The sequence below is a fragment of the Cryptotermes secundus genome, unplaced genomic scaffold, assembly GCF_002891405.2.
Source record: "Cryptotermes secundus unplaced genomic scaffold, Csec_1.0 scaffold1021, whole genome shotgun sequence".
Taxonomy (NCBI): Eukaryota; Metazoa; Arthropoda; class Insecta; order Blattodea; family Kalotermitidae; genus Cryptotermes; species Cryptotermes secundus.
The window spans coordinates 164,940-183,610 of NW_019720728.1; the positions used below are offsets into that span (position 1 = coordinate 164,940).

The 18,671-nt window shown below is 42.8% G+C and overlaps 1 protein-coding gene across 5 annotated transcripts in view; it reads right to left on the reverse strand.

The window, feature by feature from the left end:
* The window catches only part of LOC111872835 (V-type proton ATPase 116 kDa subunit a), an 89,181-nt gene that overhangs the window by 54,480 nt on the left and 16,030 nt on the right, over positions 1-18,671 (reverse strand). For 2 of the 5 annotated variants that reach the window (XM_023867065.2, XM_023867045.2), the window contains exon 2: positions 2,942-3,090. In XM_023867065.2, coding sequence (XP_023722833.1) covers positions 2,942-3,058 — 117 coding nt within the window. In that variant the 5' untranslated portion in view covers positions 3,059-3,090. Of the gene's footprint in view, positions 1-2,941; positions 3,091-3,944; positions 3,966-12,872; positions 13,090-17,150; positions 17,229-18,671 lie in introns of those variants that run through there. The other 3 variants (XM_023867056.2, XM_023867049.2, XM_033754884.1) reach the window with 3 other exon arrangements.

Here is an 18,671-nt window from a genome sequence, read left to right on the forward strand (position 1 = left end):
AGGTCATGACAGCTTTCTCTACATCCTTTTCAATTCATCGTTCATCAGTCCTAATTATCCCACTATTTCACATCATACAGTCTGAGCTGCTGCGAACATCATGAAATAAACCACAAATAAATAATTTGTGTCTTATTCCCCAAGATCAATTTTAATGTTCTCCTAAAATCACAGGCAAGTTTACTATCCCAGCAGTTCTCTATGGAGAGAAAATATTAAGCAGGTTCCTTTGGCATGCTATGTACTCCATTTGTCTATCAATTCTTCTCCTTTGGGTACATATTATGACAAAAATCTGTTCAAAACTTTTAATTTGTTCTTAGCCCACTTTCCTTATTTAAAAAAAAAAAATAAGTAGGCTTATGAGTTCACCTGGCTGTGTGAATGTATATATCCCCTCTAACAACTTTTGAATGCCTGAACCTGGCCACCTGAGGCCATGTCAACAGCGCACCTAACCACCCATCGGTAATACCAACACTGCAGCCTCTCAAACTGATTAATATTATCCTAATGCCTGAACTGTCACAAAAAAAAAAAATGCATGTACTTGTTCATACATCATGCCATCTGAGGCTATCTGAATGGCGCACCTCAGAGATCCCTCCCATCAGTAATAACAACACTGCAAACATCTCAAAATGTATTGCTTTTCAGACCTCATTATGCACCAATACAAATTTTTTCTACTTATATCAAACACTCAAAATGTAGTGAAAGCTCCTCATGGTGTGAAGATTAATTCTGACAGTGGTAGTAGAACTGACCCATTCAGGTGGGGAGGGGGGGGGCACAATGTAGACAGGGATTGTGGCAAACATTCAAACTTCAGGGAAAGCTGTCACTCTTCTTGTATCGTGAACAGATATCACAGCCTTAAGCACTGTGCCTTTTCATTAGGCACCAACATCCTCCCTCACACCTGTTGTTCGCTTGTACTTGTACTCTACACAGTTGCTATCAATACTGCTGAATTTCATTCAAAATAAATGGTACTGCCCTAGACTGCTATCAGAATTCTGATGGAAGAACAAGTAGTTTTGTTCCATACATGTGCGTGCTCTATCACAACTTTTATTGTATATTTTCTTGTTATCTCCCGCTGAATTAGCCCGGTCTCCGGTGATTAAATTGTTGTTAAATCTCACAGGGGTTCAGTGACTGAGATTAGGTCTTCCTAAGGGGCCCAACTGAGTAGGTGACTTCCCCCCCTCACCTGAGGACAGAAGTTGATCCAGTTGCTAAAATGTCGTGTTTTCTATTTTCTAGAAAAAGTCCAAAAATCCAGTAATTCTGTTTGTTATACCCCATCGTCAGAACCTTTTGGAATCTAAAAGTAGTTTTGTATCTCATGTTCCTGAATTTCAAACATCCACTGTTCCATCACCGTTGACAATCGGACCTATGTTTACACGACATTTTCTAATTGGGTATGACCTCAGGTACAAGCTCCCAGAGGTTAGGCATTAAGTAGTCATCGCCATGTTTAAGTATTTAATTTCCTCAGAAGTAAAATAAGGAAAAAAGCGTTCTCCAAATTTTTGACTATGAAGTTCATACAAAATGCCAACAGATGCCATATGCAACAATGTTAAGGTTTAAAATTAAATCATTTTAAAATTTGTCACGGCACTACATGGTCATCACGAGGGACCTGCTGTGTCTTCTGTGTTACTGCAATCAGTACTTTCATATTTACTATACACTGTTTCTAAATGAAGTTGATGTAAACATTCACACTGCACACTAGACAGGCAACAGGTAAAGTTGTCCCTGTGCTTGATTAATTAAGCACTACACCATTGAAGTCATATGATGTATAGATCCACATTTTCTTGACCTCAGCACTAGCTGGAGGTGATTGGTCAGCTTCACGCCCCGGCTGCTTCAACACCGGGGAAAGAGCCCCCAGTTCCCACTGGATAGGAGGTTGGGTGGACTCCAGAGGCGGTCTGGATGATGTGGAGAAGAAAAAATTCTTGACCTTACCCAGACACGAAATCTGATCCCTCGGTCGTCCAGACGGTAGCCAGTCGCTATACCGACTACGCTATCGCATACCAAAAAAAGATAACGTGCGGCATAGAGGAAATAACTACATTGACTTCATTTAGAAACGTTAAAGGATTTCATTTTAAATCTTGAGACTGTTGCAATAGTGGATGGTATACTTACTTACTTAGTCATGGAGCTGAGCCCTTCTTGAGGAGCCGCCAATTCTGCAGCTACTCAAGAATTTCCCAGCATTTTATGGAACCTGAAGGTTCATTACCGTGTTCACAAGAGCCCTCCACTGTTCCCTATCCTGCGCCAGATCTATCCAAGCCATACCATACCATCCCATCCTATCTCTCTAAGATCCATTCTAATATTGTCCACCCATCCACACCTTGGTCTTCCCTGTGGTCTCTTTCCTTCTGGCTTTCCCACCAATATCCTATATGCATTCCTCGTCTCCCCCATTCGTGCTACATGACCTGCCCACCTCATCCTCCTTGACTTGATCATTCTAGTTATACTTGGAGAAGAGTACAAATTATGAAGCTCCTCATTATGCAGTTTTCTCCAACCTCCTGTCACTTCATCCCTCTTCGGTCCAAATATTCTCCTCAACACCCTGTTCTCAAACACCCTCAGTCTATGTTCCTCCCTTAATGTTAGAGACCAAGTTTCATACCCATACAGAACCACAGGCAAAATTATAGTTTTGTATATTCTAATTTTTATGTTTTTGGAGACGCTAAACTAAAACAATGTCACGTTTTCAAATACAGATATTTTTGTAACCTAGCATTTGTTGGGTTAAAAACTGTTGCGTTTTGAATAATTCTTTTACAAAGACCTGGGATTTCCATAAAATCACAGTTCCACTAAAAACTCTCATAACAAAATGGACTGTTTCAAATGTTTGTGAAAATGGTGGAAGATTTGAAGTACTCACATCTCTGAACTGCACGCTACCAGCCTCTCCGAGCTCCGCGACAGACGAATATGCCGCTTCCGGTTGGATGAATAATTGACACAGGGACATCTTCTCGCTCCGGAAAAAGGACCCCATGCTGCTGCTGGTGGTTGTCTTGCTCGCACCTCCTGCAATAACGCGTGTGGTAAGAGAAACAAACTTGCAAAAGTGCGTACATGACAGCGAGTTTCCAGAGCGAAGGTTCCCCAGTTAGCGCCAAATTTTAAAATCTCCAATAGATATTCTCCAACATTCCGGGGTCATGAGACCCTCACTATTGTTGAGAATCTAGTAATGTAAAAATGTTCAAGTTGGTAATAGTGATCTATATTCATTTGTTTTTGTTTTGTTTTATAATAAAAAGTTTCTTCTCATCCAGTATGGCTGTTAAGTGACATATAAGCACGACGCGAAGAAAATCAACAGGTTATGGGCCCAGATTTGCTCAAAAACTAAAAAAAGAAATTAAAAAAGGAGAAGACAGAAGAAGAATAATGAAAAAATGGCAACCACAGAGACAGAGAGGTAACTCATCTGCCAAAACTGAAGGACGCTGAGTCATTTCCACTGTGGGATTTTGAAATCGGGATTCTGATGTGTGCAAAAGAACTGATAAACATCGTTGATGGCAGCGACCTGTTAAGTGACCAAGGAAGAGACGAAGAAAATATAAGGAAATGGAAGATGCAAGATGCAAAGTGCCAGTACTACATAGTGAGAATGATAGAGAAATACGTGAAGACCCACGCTGTGATGTGCACAACCGTGAAAGAAATGTATGACACCTTGAAGCAAATTTATCAGCGAGACACCTCTCAACAGAAGTGCCTTCTTTTACAAGACTTCTACAATTTCAAGTATGACAAAACTAAGGATATGATGATGAATATAAGTCATGTACAGAACACTGCCTTCAAGCTTCGTCAACTGAACCAAAACGTTGATGAAAACATGATCATGACAAAAATAACAACGATTCTACCAGAAGACTATAAACACTTCAGCACCGCCTGGGACTCAATGGCGACCGTGGACACTGATACAAGAAAACACTGTACAGTGCTGAAAAGGACTCTTATTTTAAAGATAGGAATAAACGAAGCAAGGTCAATTTTCTAGCTGAAGCAGCAGAAACCCACATGAGTGATGCAAGTAAAAAAGACAAAATGTATGTAGTGGATAGTGGTAGCACATGTCATATGACAAATGTGAAGACTGATTTGATACATACTAAGCAGTATACTCAGTGTATAAAGGTATCAAAGAAAAATCAAAGTATGACTGCAAAAGAAATAGGCAATCTAAAATTTAAAGAGTGTAGTTTGAAAAACGTTTCATATGTTCCAGAACTCAGCAAAAACCTGCTGTCAGTGCACTGTATTACAGAAGATGATGGAGAAGTGTTGTTTACAAAAGAGAAAGTCCAAATACTCGAGGACAAAAATGTTGTAATCGAAGGAAAAAGGATGAAAATGGATTGTTTGTAATTAACTTTAGTGCGAGGAATGAAGCTATGATGACTCAGCAAGATATAAGTGTAGAGTGGCACAGAAAGCTAGGTCACATAAGTTATGTGAATCTTAGGAAACTACAAGAGATATGCCAAGGGATACCAGAAAGTGTGAGTAAGTGTACAAATGTTGATATATGTCCAGTTTGTATGCAGGCCAAACAAGTGAGACTCCCATTTGATACAGAAAGAAGTAGGACTGGAAAGCCATTAGAGATAATTCATAGTGGCATCTGTGGACCGTTTGATCCCACCACTTATGACAATAAGAAATATTTCCTTACATGTGTGGATGACTATACGCATTTTTGTAAGATATACCTGTTAGAAAATAAGAGTGAAGTGTATACCTTTTTGAAGGAATATGTAAATGAAGCTGAGTGTCACTTCAATACAAGAGAGAATAAGATGCGACAATGGAGGGAAATATAAGAACAACGCCTTGAGAGAATGGTGTAAGAACAAGGAGACTGTAATGGAATTTACTACACCATATTCGCCACATCTAAACGGCACTGCCGAAAGGATGAACCGTACCTTTGTGGAAAAGGCAAGAGCATTGATTTTTGACTCAGGTTTAAGTAAGAAGATGTGGGGTGAAGCTGTAGTCTCTCCTGCATGCCTGCTAAACAGAAGTCCAACAGTGACAATGAATGGAACGCCAGTGGAAAATTTGTATGGTAAAAGACCAGATCTGGCTGGATTGAAGATTTTTGGTTCAGAAGTGTACACTAAAATTCTCGGACCACTGAAAAAGTTGGACAGTCGTAGCAAGAAAGGAATATTCGTTGGATACAACACAAATGGCTACAGAATATGGGATCCAAATACTGAAAGGACCTATGTTTCCAGAGATGTGACATTCACAAGTAAACCTGTGACAACAAATAAACAAAAGGAAATGGAAAGAGTGACAGATCTAGAAGACAAGCGAAATACTCCAGATCAGGAAGACAGCGAAATGCTGCAAGAACCCGAAGCTGACAACAATGAAGAAAAACCAACAGATACTGAAGAGGATGAAGAAAATTAAAATGCTGACCACAAGGATAATGGAAGGAGAAACAATGGACAAAAGGAACATGGATATGCATTGAGACCAAGAAGAAACATTCAAATGTACCCAAAGTACTGAGACTATCACAGAGAGAGTCAAAAGGAGGGTATGCTCACCTATACATATGGCGAGTGCATGGAGAGCGAAGACAGTGAAAAGTGGAAGAAAGCCATTAAAGAGGAAAAGAATTCGCTCTACCAAAACAAAACTTGGATATATGTAAACAGAGAGAAAGCAATGGGCAAGAAAATTCTGACAGTAAATGGGTTTTAAAAATAAAGGATGATGGAAGACACAAAGCCAGACTGGTTGTGAGAGCATGCCAACAAAAGGAAGGGGAAATAGATTTCAAGGATACCTTTTTAGTCCAGTTGTTGACATGAATTCTCTTAGAGTACTGTTTGCCATAGCAGCACGTAAGAATATGAACATGCAAACCTTTGATGTGAAGACTGCCTTCCTGTATGGAGACCTTGAGGAGGAAAACTACATGGAGATAACAGAAGGATACAGGAACACTGGCAAGATATGTCTCCTGAAAAAGGCATTATGTGGCCTAAGGCAAGCACCATCACAATGGAACAAGAAGCTGACAACCTTCCTAAAAGAAGAAGGTTTAAACCAACTAAAATCTGACCAGTGCATTTTTAAGAATGATGCCAATAGTTTGTTCATGGCCATTCATGTGGATGATGGGATAATCATGGGAGAGGATAAAAGACAAATAGAGGAAATTTTACTGAAACTGGAAAATCAATTCCAGATAATAGAAACCACAAATCCAAAAGTTTATTTACGAATACAAATTGAGAGGCAACCAGATGGGATACATATCTTTCAAACAACTATGCAAGCCAAATGTTGGAAAAATACAACATGCAAGAAAGTCGAGAAATGAGAACACCCATGGTCACGACGCCACCAACAAATGACGAAGGAGAAAATGACATAAGATTTCCTTACAGAGAAGCTGTAGGAAGCCTGATATATATGACTTCTAAAACTAGACCCGATATGGTATTCGCTGTAAATGTGGAAAGTCGAACCTTGGAAAATCCTGACAAAATAGCTGNGATTATGCAGGGGATGTAAAGAATAGGAAGAGTGTAACAGGATATGTAATTATGATGTCAGGGGGCCAAATATCATGGTGCTCTAGGAAACAGAGTATTGTTGCATATCAACCACTGAGGCCGAATATATTGCAGCAGCTGAGTGCTGTAAAGAACTGAAATATCTAAAGACGTTGATAGAGGAGTTGACAGGAAAAGGGGTGGAAGCTGAACTGTGTGCCGACGATCAGAGTGCAATCAAACTAATAGAATCTGGACAAGTAACATGTAGGAGTAAGCACATAGATGTTAGGTATCACTACATACGTGAACAAGTGAAAGAGAAACTGTTCTCAATCAAATACTGTAACACTGAAACTCAGGTGGCAGACATTTTAACAAAACCGCTATCACCAGAGAAATTGACCAAGTTTAGAGACATTATACTTAAGAAGAAATAAGTCTGATTTTGATAAGACTGAGAAAATTGTAATTACATGTACTAAATTTGTAATCTCAAGACCTGGGAATTCCACTGGAGCAGCTTACTAGAAGACGAGCGGATTTTCTGACAGATACCGGTCCACCTGTGTTAAGCCCTCATTCCGGTTTATCCTATGGCACCAGCATAAGAAGGACGGGCGGAAACAGAAGATTATGGACGAAAGAATTCATCAACTATACAATGAGACTGTTTCCACAGTGAAGGCGTTGAAAGCGATGAAGGCGTCGATGGGAGAGAATGTTCAAAACCACGAAGAGATAAGTTCAGTGATGAAATCGGTGGAGGCAACTGTGTTAAGAGAAGAAACATCGTCATAGGTCCGAACGGGGCCCCAAACCACGAATTACTTTGCTGGCGAGGGCCACTTACTGGAATGCACTCAAGCAAATGTTAGTCAGTCGCCACTCAGCAAAGCACGTTCATGATGGAAGTAGAAGAAACTCCATGATTGGGACCCGTTACCAAGCAAAGACCAGTGAAGAGTACAATGTGTAAAGTTTCTATATCAGTAAAGTTGTTAGAGTTGGGCCGCACCATAGCTCAAGTGGTTAGTCGCTGGCGGCCCGGGTTCGATCCCGGCTCTTGTCAAGTGGGATTTGTGGTGGACAAAGTGGCGCTGGGGCAGGTTTTCTCCTAGTACTTCGGTTTCCCCTGCCAATCTTCATTCCACCAATTGCTCCACAGTGACTCTCACCTATCATCTGGGTTTGGTACAATACGCCAGAAGTGGCCGCAGTACAAGGGACTTAGTCCCACCCCACTAGCAATAAAAAAAATAATATATGAAATTTCCTGCCGTCGACATGTTGTGGTTATTGTTGATACGTAAACAATATTTCCTACAGAAGTGAGTGTGTTTAACAGCCTCTGATCACGATAACGAACCTTCGGGTTTCATGAATGGCGGACCAGTTATGGGACTATTAGCTCCTCAAGGCCAATGCTGCATGTAGTTCGTTTCCCACTTCCTTGTGCATGATTTACTAGAGCACACTGCATACTGAAAGTGACACTATCTGTTGACACAGTCCGTGCTCAATTTACTGCACAAGAACTTCGCATATGGGAGCCGGAATAGCGCAGTTGGTGTACCGACTGGCTATGGGCTGAACGACCAAGGGGTAGGAGTACGGGTCCCGGTGGGGGCAAGAATTTTCTCTTCTTCAAGTCGTCCAGAATGGCTCTGGGGTCCACCAAACCTCCTATCCAATGGGTACCGGGGGCTCTTTCCCCGGGGGTAAAGCGACAGTGGCGTGACGCTGACCACTCACCTCCAACTAGGTCAAGAACATGTGGATCTATACATCCATTCCCCCATACGCCTTCATGGTGTAATGAGCCTTTTTTTTCCATCCCAATGATTCCAGTCCTATAAAGAGACTTGGTGTGGCCATTGTGTAACTGTGATTTTCTCCTGTAGATGTCGTTGCTTGACGAAGCTGGAGAGCGAGAGGTCATTTCCGCTTCGAAGTTCTTAATCCAGATTTCATACAAAAAAAAAACTTATCCAGAAAGTAAATTCAAATACCACCATGTCCCTCCAGTCGAAGCTGCTATAGAAATATACTGTCGCGTATCGGGCGTATGACGCGACAAATAACTTCACGACGTATTTTATATAGCGAATTTTATTTCACATTCGCTCATACAATCACCCAAATTACAGATTTACGATTACTGCTATCTGCAGTATCACAATTAGTACACTCCAAATGCCACAATACAACTGACTGGCTGACTGACTCTGAATACAACTCGGTGGCTGTCACAGTACAACTCAACTGTAGCTGCTGTGGAGTCCGCTTATATAGCCGTGCGCTGTTGCTAGTGTGACGTGGCGTATAGCCTAGGACGCTGTTGCTAGTGTGACGTCACCGCTGTTGATTAGCATTGCATAGTTACCAGGTTACGGGGGCTCGGCTATCTTCGGCTCCGCTCGGCTCTCTTCGGCTCCGCTCGTGACGTCACCGCGCGTTGCGCATTGCGGGGTGATTACTCGCCTATTACGCGAGCGTTACGTTACCGCAGATGGGGAGGTAGGGGTCAACATGTCACAATATTAACAGTACACAAGGCCGCGCCATAGCTCAAGCGGTTAGTGCTGGCTTCCCACCACGGCGGCCCGGGTTCGATCCCGGGTCTGATCAAGTGCGATTTGTGGTGGACAAAGTGGCGCTTTGGCGGGTTTTCAACGAGTACTTCGGTTTCCCCTGCCAATCTTCATACCACCAACTGCTCCATCATCATAATCACCCGGGCCAGGTACAATAGGCCAATCAGTGGCCGCCGTGCCGAGTGGACCCAGTTGGACTCCACCCCCACTAAGCGAATTAAAAAAAACAGTAGACAAAGAGTCACGATTTATTGTTTTCGAAATCAGTTTTGAGGACTTATTCACTGACGATGATATCGAGAAGTCTTTATTACGAAACGAATTGAACAAAGTATTTCCAGATTTTAAGCGCTATATATCAGCAGAAATTTTGTCAGTTGAAATTTTAGTTGTTGTTAAAAAGCAACTTTCTGAACTTTACGACTATCAAAGATCATAATAAACAAGTCGATTTGAGTGCGAAGAACTCTCATCGCAAAAGGTCATGTATGACTATCTCCATGGAGCTGAGCCCTTCTTGAGAAACTGCCAAGTGTGCACCTACTCAAAAAATTCTCAACATTTTATAGAAACCGAAGGTTCATTACCGTGTTCACAAGAACCCTCCACTGGTTTCTATTCAGAGCAAGATCAATGCAGTGAATACCACCCCATCCTGTCTAAGATCCGTTTTAATACTGTCAACTCACCTAAGTCTTGGTCTTCCTAGTGGTCTTTTTCTTCCTGGTTTTCCCACCAATATCTTATATGCATTTCTCTTCGCTCCCATTCGTGCTACATTGCCTGCCCATCTCATCCTCCTTGATTTGATCATTCTAATTATATTTGGCGAAGAGTATAAGTTATGAAGCTCCTCATTATGCAGTTTTCTGCAACCGCCTGCCACTTCATCCCTCCTCGGTCCAAATATTCTCAACACCCTCAGTCTATGTTCCTCCCTTAATGTCAGAGACCAAGTTTCACGACTATACATAACCACGGACAAAACTAAAGGTCATCTGTGAATACATTAGAAATAGAAATAGGCGGTGGAAATGAAAACGGCGTCCTTTCAGACAACTGGTCACCTGATCAAATAAATTCGATAAGATCTCACCTCATTACACTCGATCTTTTTCACCTTCATATTTTTCTTAATGTTCATTTAATTTTAGCAAAATGTTACTGGTGAATAAAGTTTATTCTAATAAAAATATGTAATTATTTCAAATTGCGTAATAAATACTATGTGAAAAAATAAAGTTGTCCCTGTGCTTAACTAATTAAGCACCACGCCATGAAAGCGTATGGGGGAGTGCATGTATAGATTCACATAGGAGTTGAGTGGTCAGTTTCACTCCCCAACCGCTTTAACCCAGGACCCTATCGGATACGAGGCTGGGTGGGCCCCAGAGCCGGTCTGGACGACATGGATAAGAGAAAATTCTTGACCATACCGGGGCTCGAACTCCAACCTCTTAGTCGTCCAGTCCGTAGACATATTCCGCTATACGATATAGCCGTATACCGACTGCGCTATTCCGGCTCCCCAATAAATAGCACGTATATTCGGGGGCCAAAGGGCGGAGGGCGCGTAAGGCTGACAACCCTACCGCCATCTGTAAGCCGATTTTATAGAAAATGCGGTAGCCTCGACGTCTCACAACCCTATTGTCCTCCACGGCCTGCTACAGGGATAGTTTTACCTTTTACCTTTCATATGCAATACATCTCAATAAATAGTACGTACGTGCAGATATCCTGCATATACAAAAATAAATTAAACGTAAAGTTGTCCCTGTGCTTAAACTAATGAAGCACTACGCCATGAAGGCGTATGGGGGAGCGGACGTATATATGCACAGTCTCTTGACCTCGGCTCTAGTTGGAGGTGTGCGAAAATGGAAGAGAAAAAAAACTACGGCTGCATGAGCGAGAGAGAAGGGTACGAGAGAAACAAAGCTAACATGACCGTTCTTGTCTGCCTCCCTAGCCCCACCCTCTGCCTAGTCACGTCTTCCAATGGCTCGTTTCTGAGCATCGACAGGCAGGGCGATTCCTAAATCATACTTAGTGTACGATTGTTTTTATTTGCTTTTTTTGTGATTACCGTGCCCGATAACGTCCAAAGCAACCATTTTCGAACACGTTATCGAAAATAAGAGTGAAAACATGCCGTGCAGTGAAATTTATTCTAAAACGAGGAGTACTTTCCCTTGGATGTGATGCACTGTGGTCTAGTAGAAGTTTAGAGACGTTTCAGAGGATCTGCCTCCATCTTCAGGGTCGACAAATAGGCCGCGCAACTATCGAACTACTTAGTCCATCATTTACAGAGTGAAGTCTGCTGACGAGAATGTGCAGAGGGCACACCAAGGAAACTGGCAACCGCAACGCAACCGCAATTTCCGAGAACTGTTATCAGCCTGAGCTGAACACATGTTACTAAATGGAGCAGCGCAAATTGAGGAAACGGCAATGCAACTCGCGGAAAGACTGAGAAACTCAACTTCCAGGCAACGGAGCATACCAGTTCTCATAACTATGTTGCCGCGTGGTTTCCTAGTGTCAGCTGTTCTGTAACGCGCTTCAGTGATTCATCCGTTTCTTAAGATGGTACGAAAGGCTATGCTGCTAATTTCGTTTTGTTCAGTTAATTGAGCAAGAGCCTGGTATATATGACAAAAGCCACCCTGACTCTGCTAGGCAGGACAAAATAAATTTTGGCTTGGGAAAGAATTTCTCATGAGACGAAGGAGTCTCGATCCTGGTTAAGTTCTTTCGAACAATATGAACTCCTCAGTTTAAACTGTCACGGGAGAACGGATGCACCCAATGTTTTCTTTTCCTACTATTGTATTTAAACATCCTGTTGCACTAATATATAATTTATTTCACATGTATTTCCGTCTTAAATGCAACTTCTTATACAGTCATCATTCTTTCACATTACAGGGTTCTGTTGTATACGGCCATCACCAGGTGTCTTCTGTCTTGCTAAAACAGTTGCACTGTATGTCAACATTTCGTATCGCGTGTGAACGCGATATTTCCTGATTAAAATAAATTGACCTAATGAAGACGTTTTAATTAACATCGCAATGTTTTCCTTATGGTCGTCGTCCTCTCTTCTCACGCCGTCTCAGCCGGTCTCAACTACCGCCATATTGTGGCAGGATCAGTATCATCTTCCATTGCGGAAGGTGAGTGCACGAAATTAAAAAATACAGTCATGCATTGCGTCGGACGAACCTACCCACTTGAGATGACGTGAGCAACTAATCAAGTGTAAGTTTCTTCAGTGTGCGCCTGCTAATCTGGAAACCAGTTGCCTACTTGAAATCGGAAATTTCGGTTGCGTTGCAGTTGCCAGTGCCCTCGCTTATTGAGACTAAAAAATAAAGCGTGTAGATTGTGTCCGAAACATTTACGATGGTACGTCCTATCTTGTGTAGGCAAGCTTATGAAAAAAATAAAAGTCCTGTGTATTCAACGAGCTCTTCAACGCGGCGATTTTGCTTCATATCGTATGTTGAAAATGGATTTCAGCAACTATCTAATGATGACGTAACGATATGCGTCACTATCCGATGACGCAACCCCAAAGATGTTTTAGACACAGCATAATACAAGAAGTACGAATCAAACACTAAACGCTACTCAGCTATGAAGTACACGCAAAGCGTGTATGTACCTGAGGAAAGCAATGCTGAACCCTCTCGGGGAGATGGAGATGTTAATTCTGACGTATCCAGATTTGAAAATGACGTAACACAGTCCGCAATTTAAATATATGCCCCAGGGGCAATACAGGCACTTTCAGACACTTCACTAAACGTTATCCTCGCTGTCAGCTAATCGGCCTCTTGAAACATTGGACAGATAAACACAATGAACTCCTTCTAGAAGCTTATCAAAGATAACAGAGACAAACTCGTGAGAGTCATCCGCGCCAGAAATTAGGTCTATACAATATTCTATTGTTAATCAAAATATGCGGGGTTTATCATTTTATAACGGTACGTTACATAAGTAATGACGCTCACTCAGTTTCGAACAACACGTATAAAAAAACAAGTTTCTCTATGTACACACATCACAATATGGCGTCGTTAAGGCAGCGATTAGAGAGAGGAGAGTTGTAGGCTCAGGTAACAGCCGACTGCAGGACCAGGGCAAGACTGACGTAACCACACGAAGTTGTATATTGAGTTGCCTCTTTGCTTAATTAAGCGCGACGAATTGGGGGAATCTTAACGATGGACGTGAGTGGTCAGCTTTAGGCCCCAGCCGCTTTATCTCCTGGTAATTGGCTACCGATGCCCATTGAACAAAAGGTTGGATGTGCCCCAGAGCCAATTTGAGAGCCCCTGCCGGATTCAAACCATGTTTCCTCGGTCGTCCAACTCGTAGCCTATTCAATATACCGACTGAGCTGTCCTGTCTCCCATTTTGAGATATGAGGTTGTTGGTTGAGGCACTGTGCTACAAGCCGGAAAGTCGCGGGTTCCCATGAGGTAATTGGGTTTTTCAATTGACCTAATCCTTCCAACCTCACTATGGTCCTGGTGTCGAGTCAGCCTCTAATAGAAATGAGTACCAGGAATCTTCCTGGGGTCCCCAGGGAGATTCCTGGTACTCATTTCTGTTAGTAGCCCTTCGGCGTGTAAGGCTAACAACCTCACCGTCATCTGTGAGCCGATTGTCTAAGATAATGTGGGAGCCTCGACGTCTCACAACCCTATGGGTCTCCACGGCCCGTTAAAGGGATAGCTTTACTTAACCTCACCGCCATCTGTGAGCCGACTGTCTAAGATAATGTGGGAGCCTCGACGTCTCACAACCCTATGGGTCTCCACGGCCCGTTAAAGGGATAGCTTTACTTAACCTCACCGCCATCTGTGAGCCGACTGTCTAGAAAATGTGGGAGCCTCGACCTCTCACAACCCTATGGGCCTCCATGGCCTGTTACAGGGATAGGTTTACTTAAACTCGCCGCCATCTGTGAGTCGATTTTCCAAGGCGCACACCGGTCCCAAACTTGCACACAGCTTTCAACTTTCCGTGTGTATACGATTATACAACAAAATTGTGCAGGCGACAAGCAGAAGTCATACAAAATCATTAGAATGAACATGTTCGCGGTTTAGGACAAGGTGAAGCCATACACAGAAAATATAAGAGGCTTAAACTCGGCAGCGGTCAAGCTTACGACCGTTCAAGTGACTACGCTGTCGTTGCAGAATAAGATACGTATGATCGGCACAATTTTCTCTGTTAGGCTTGTACTGACAGATGATTCTGTGTAGTGCAAAAGGAAGAATTGTCAATGTGAGAAATATACATCTGACGAAAGGCCAAGAGTATCATAAGAAACAAATCTCGTCAGAGAGGATGTTATATCAGGACTATCATCGCAAGAGTTCAGTTGGATAAATCTCTGGTCGTGGGCCTCAAGGGGCCTAACGCCAAGACGAACTGATTGGTGGCAAACCGCCTGCCGTAAAGTAACTTTGACAATGACTTAGTTGTGGGACAATCGCCAGCCAGTAAGAACATGAACACGGAAGCGGAGGACATTGTTGAGATCCGTTACCAGGCAACGGCTGGTGAAGGCACAGCAGACTGAGAAGACTTAATACGTGCTGTAGTGAACTGCAGACTATGTGAACTAACAAGCGCTATAGTTACGTGTAGTTACGACCTGTAAGTTTGCAATAAATCCAATTAACAATCAAAATCACGTCTGTATTCGCTCATACAGCTGTCCATACTAACATTGTAGCGTGTCGAACTGTACTGTTGTATTGACTTCATTACGCGTAATAAAGTTCTTTCTAACTGTGGTATCAAATACTCAAATTGTTGTGAAAGGAAAATAGCGATTTGTTCTTCGCAAAACTTCTTGTGTACTCGTATATTAATCAATTTCTAAAAAGGGAATGCTATTTTCATTCCATGAGCCGTAGTGACGGTTCAGAAGAATCGCATGCGATTAGCGGCCCACAATGAGCCGTAGTGACGGTTCAGAAGAATCGCATGCTATTAGCGGCCCACAATGAGCCGTAGTGACGGTTCAGAAGAGTCACATGAAATTATCGGCCCACAATGAGCCGTAGTGACGGTTCAGAAGAGTCGCATGAGATTAGCGGCCCACAATGAGCCGTAGTGACGGTTCAGAAGAGTCACATGAAATTAGTGGCCCACAATCAGCCGTAGTGACGGTTCAGAAGAGTCACATGAAATTAGCGGCCCACAATGAGCCGTAGTGACGGTTCAGAAGAGTCATATGCGGGCCACAATTTGGTCGTCCCTGCTGTAGTGTATAGTAAAGGCAAACAGTATGACGTAAACGAAGCTGAACGAAAAGAATCTCAGAACAGTTGATATAGCACGCCGTGAAGTTTATCGAACCTCAACATGATGCAGCTTAAATTCCTATATCTGTTCCTTACTTTTGTTGTCTGTTTGGATTTTCAGGCAAGTTATGGGACTATAACGTTACTGTAGGCCACGGCATCAAGACTATGTGGTGTGTTTGCTATAGGTTGTGGCCTGATAACTCACCATGGATAAAATTACAGTTTCTGGACATTATCCATTGTCCTGTTTGTATATTTAAAGCACACCTTTGGAAATTTTCCAAGGCGCACACCGGTTCCCGACTTGCACACAGCTTTCAACTTTCTCTATGTATATCGATTATATAACAAAACTGTGCAGGCGACAAACAGGAGTCGCACAAAAACATGAGAATGAACATGTTTGCGGCATAGGAGAAGGTGAACCCAGACACAGAAAATAAAAGAGGCTTAAACTTGGCAGAGGTCAAGCTTACGACCGTTCAGGTGACTAAGCTGTCGTTGCAGCATAAGATACGTATGAACGGCACAATTTGCTCTGTAAGGTCTTACTGACAGAGGTCAAGCTTACGACCGTTCAAGTGACTAAGCTGTCGTTGCAGCATAAGATACGTATGATCGGCACAATTTGCTCTGTAAGGCCTTACTGACAGAGGTCAAGCTTACGACTGTTCAAATGACTAAGCTGTCGTTGCAGCATAAGATACGTATGATCGGCACAATTTGTTCTGTAAGGCCTGTACTGACAGAGGACTTGAGTGCAGTGCAAAAGAAAAAATTTAAATAACATGCTATATGTGTGGCACGTACACTTGACGAAATGCCAAGCGTATTCTCGCCAGAGAGGATGTTATACATAAGGGCCGTTACCACAAAGCTTCAGTTAAAAAACATTTGTGGTCGTGGGTCTCAAGGGGCTTGACTACAAAACCAAATGATTAGCGGTAAACCACCAGTCGTAAAGTAATTTTGACGTTGACATTTTCAGTCTTTAATACCCCTGTGCACGCGAGTTAGAACACCCCTGCTGTATCCATGCAAGTCGTAGGAAGGGACGGTAAGGGAACCCAGTGCCTGGGGGTATAACTGAGCCATCTTGTTCCTGGGAGATATAAATATAGGTACCTGGCCCTCCAGGTTGGTGGTCCAGAATCTAAGGCAGTAAAATATCGTCATGAGTCCCGCGGGATCTGGACAGGAGAATGAATGTGCTGCTGAGGGCCAGCAGCAATTGTAAACGACAGCGCCCGCCCGCCCGCCTGCCTGCCTGCCTATCTGTGGTTCTACAGCCCTTGTGGATCTTGGCCGCTTTTCAGTTTCTTAATCCTATATATAGTCGGTAGGACTCCTTGGAAGGGGGATCAGCAAGTCGCAAGGCCTCTACCTACACACAGAATAACACAAACATAGAATAAATGCACACAGACATCTATGCCTTGAGTTGAATTCGAACCCACGATCCCAGTGTCCGAGCGGGCGAAGACGGGTCATGCCTTAGACGGCGCGGCCCCTGTGATCGACTCCGCATGAAACCAGTTACATTAATTCTAAAATGACTGTCTATTATTTGGAAATGCATAACTAAAACGGCTGTAGAAGAGTTTACTTGCCTTGGAGTTCTCGAACGAACTGTGTCTTCCTTGGTCTTATCAGTCACTGCTAAGCAACCTGCATGTCCACATACTGACCCCAATAAACTCGCTTCCACCATTCCTCTCCTATCTAATTTATAGCTCGGGTTGACAGTTATTCTGAGCTTGCGAAGCGATCATAATGGCCAAGCTGTTTTAAATATCATCAAATTTATAATAATATGTCCATAATATATACAACAGATATGTAAATAAAGTTCAAAAGGTCAAGCTATCCATGTAACAGGCCATGAGGGCCCATAGGTTTGTGAGACGTTGAGGTTCACACATTTTCTACTCAATCGGCTCATAGATGGAGGTGAGGTTGTCAGCCTAACGCACCGGCCCAACCTCTACCCCCAGAAGGATTCCTGGTACTCATTTCTGTTAGAGACTGAGTCAACCCCTCAACCAACTACGCTACCGCACACCCCGAAATGGAAATGCAGATTTAAAATAAATGGCAATAATTCGATAACATATGCATTAGCAACAGGTAGGACTAAAACACGAAGTAAAGTCCAAAGTCCAACGAAGTATATGAATACATGTTCAACATCCCCAACAGAATATGTCCGAGCGGGCCTGGCATCGCGATAACACTCTACACTGACATTCGGAAGGTCTTCGGTTCGAATCTGGGCCGGTACATGGGTTGTCTTGCCTGAACTTTATCGTGGTTTCCTTCAGACACCCCAAGGCAAATTCTTGCTATAGTAACTAGATTAGGATACGACCGTTTCCTTCTAAATCCCCTAAAACCTTTACACCTCGGAGTAAAGCGGCCGGGGCGTGAAACTGACCACTCACCTCGATCTAGTTCCGTGGTCAAGAATGCCGAGGAATGCCGCTCCCCCTTACACGTCTTCATGGCGCGGTACTTAATTAAGCACAGGGGCAACTTTATCTTTACCTCCTGAGGAAAAACTGTATTGATAAAGTTTAAACTGAGAGTTAATCACATGACTCGCGGTCTATGGTTCTGTATGCTAAAACAGGAGTTAAAAAATTGTTGATATTTCGGAACAGCGCTTAGTGCTAAGAGAGGGTTCTTAGGCTGAATACGAGTCACTCGCTTCTCGAAATGACAAATAAACAATACAATTACGCTGATGGTTCCGAAGCCCACCGACTGTACGAAACATGTGTCATACCTTCTATAGGCAACCTTGCGGAAGTAAAAGTCCTGTGTGTGAATTTCCCACTGGCATATGAATACCGGAATTACGCTGGAAATATAACAGAATAAGTCTCTAATGATGACGTCACGGTCTACGTCACTAAATGACGATGCCGAACCTTAGTTTCCACAGTTTATGAAATTCCCCGACGTTTCGGAAAAACACACTTCCTCCAAATTTAGCGCCCAAAAGTAACCCAAGCAACTAACCAAACAATACGGACAGGCAGCATGCAGACTGGTTTAGTTAGTTAGTTATTGGAGAGGGTGGGTTTCCCCATGCACTTAGACCTGTATTGGTCCATTGTGCTTCCCTCTAT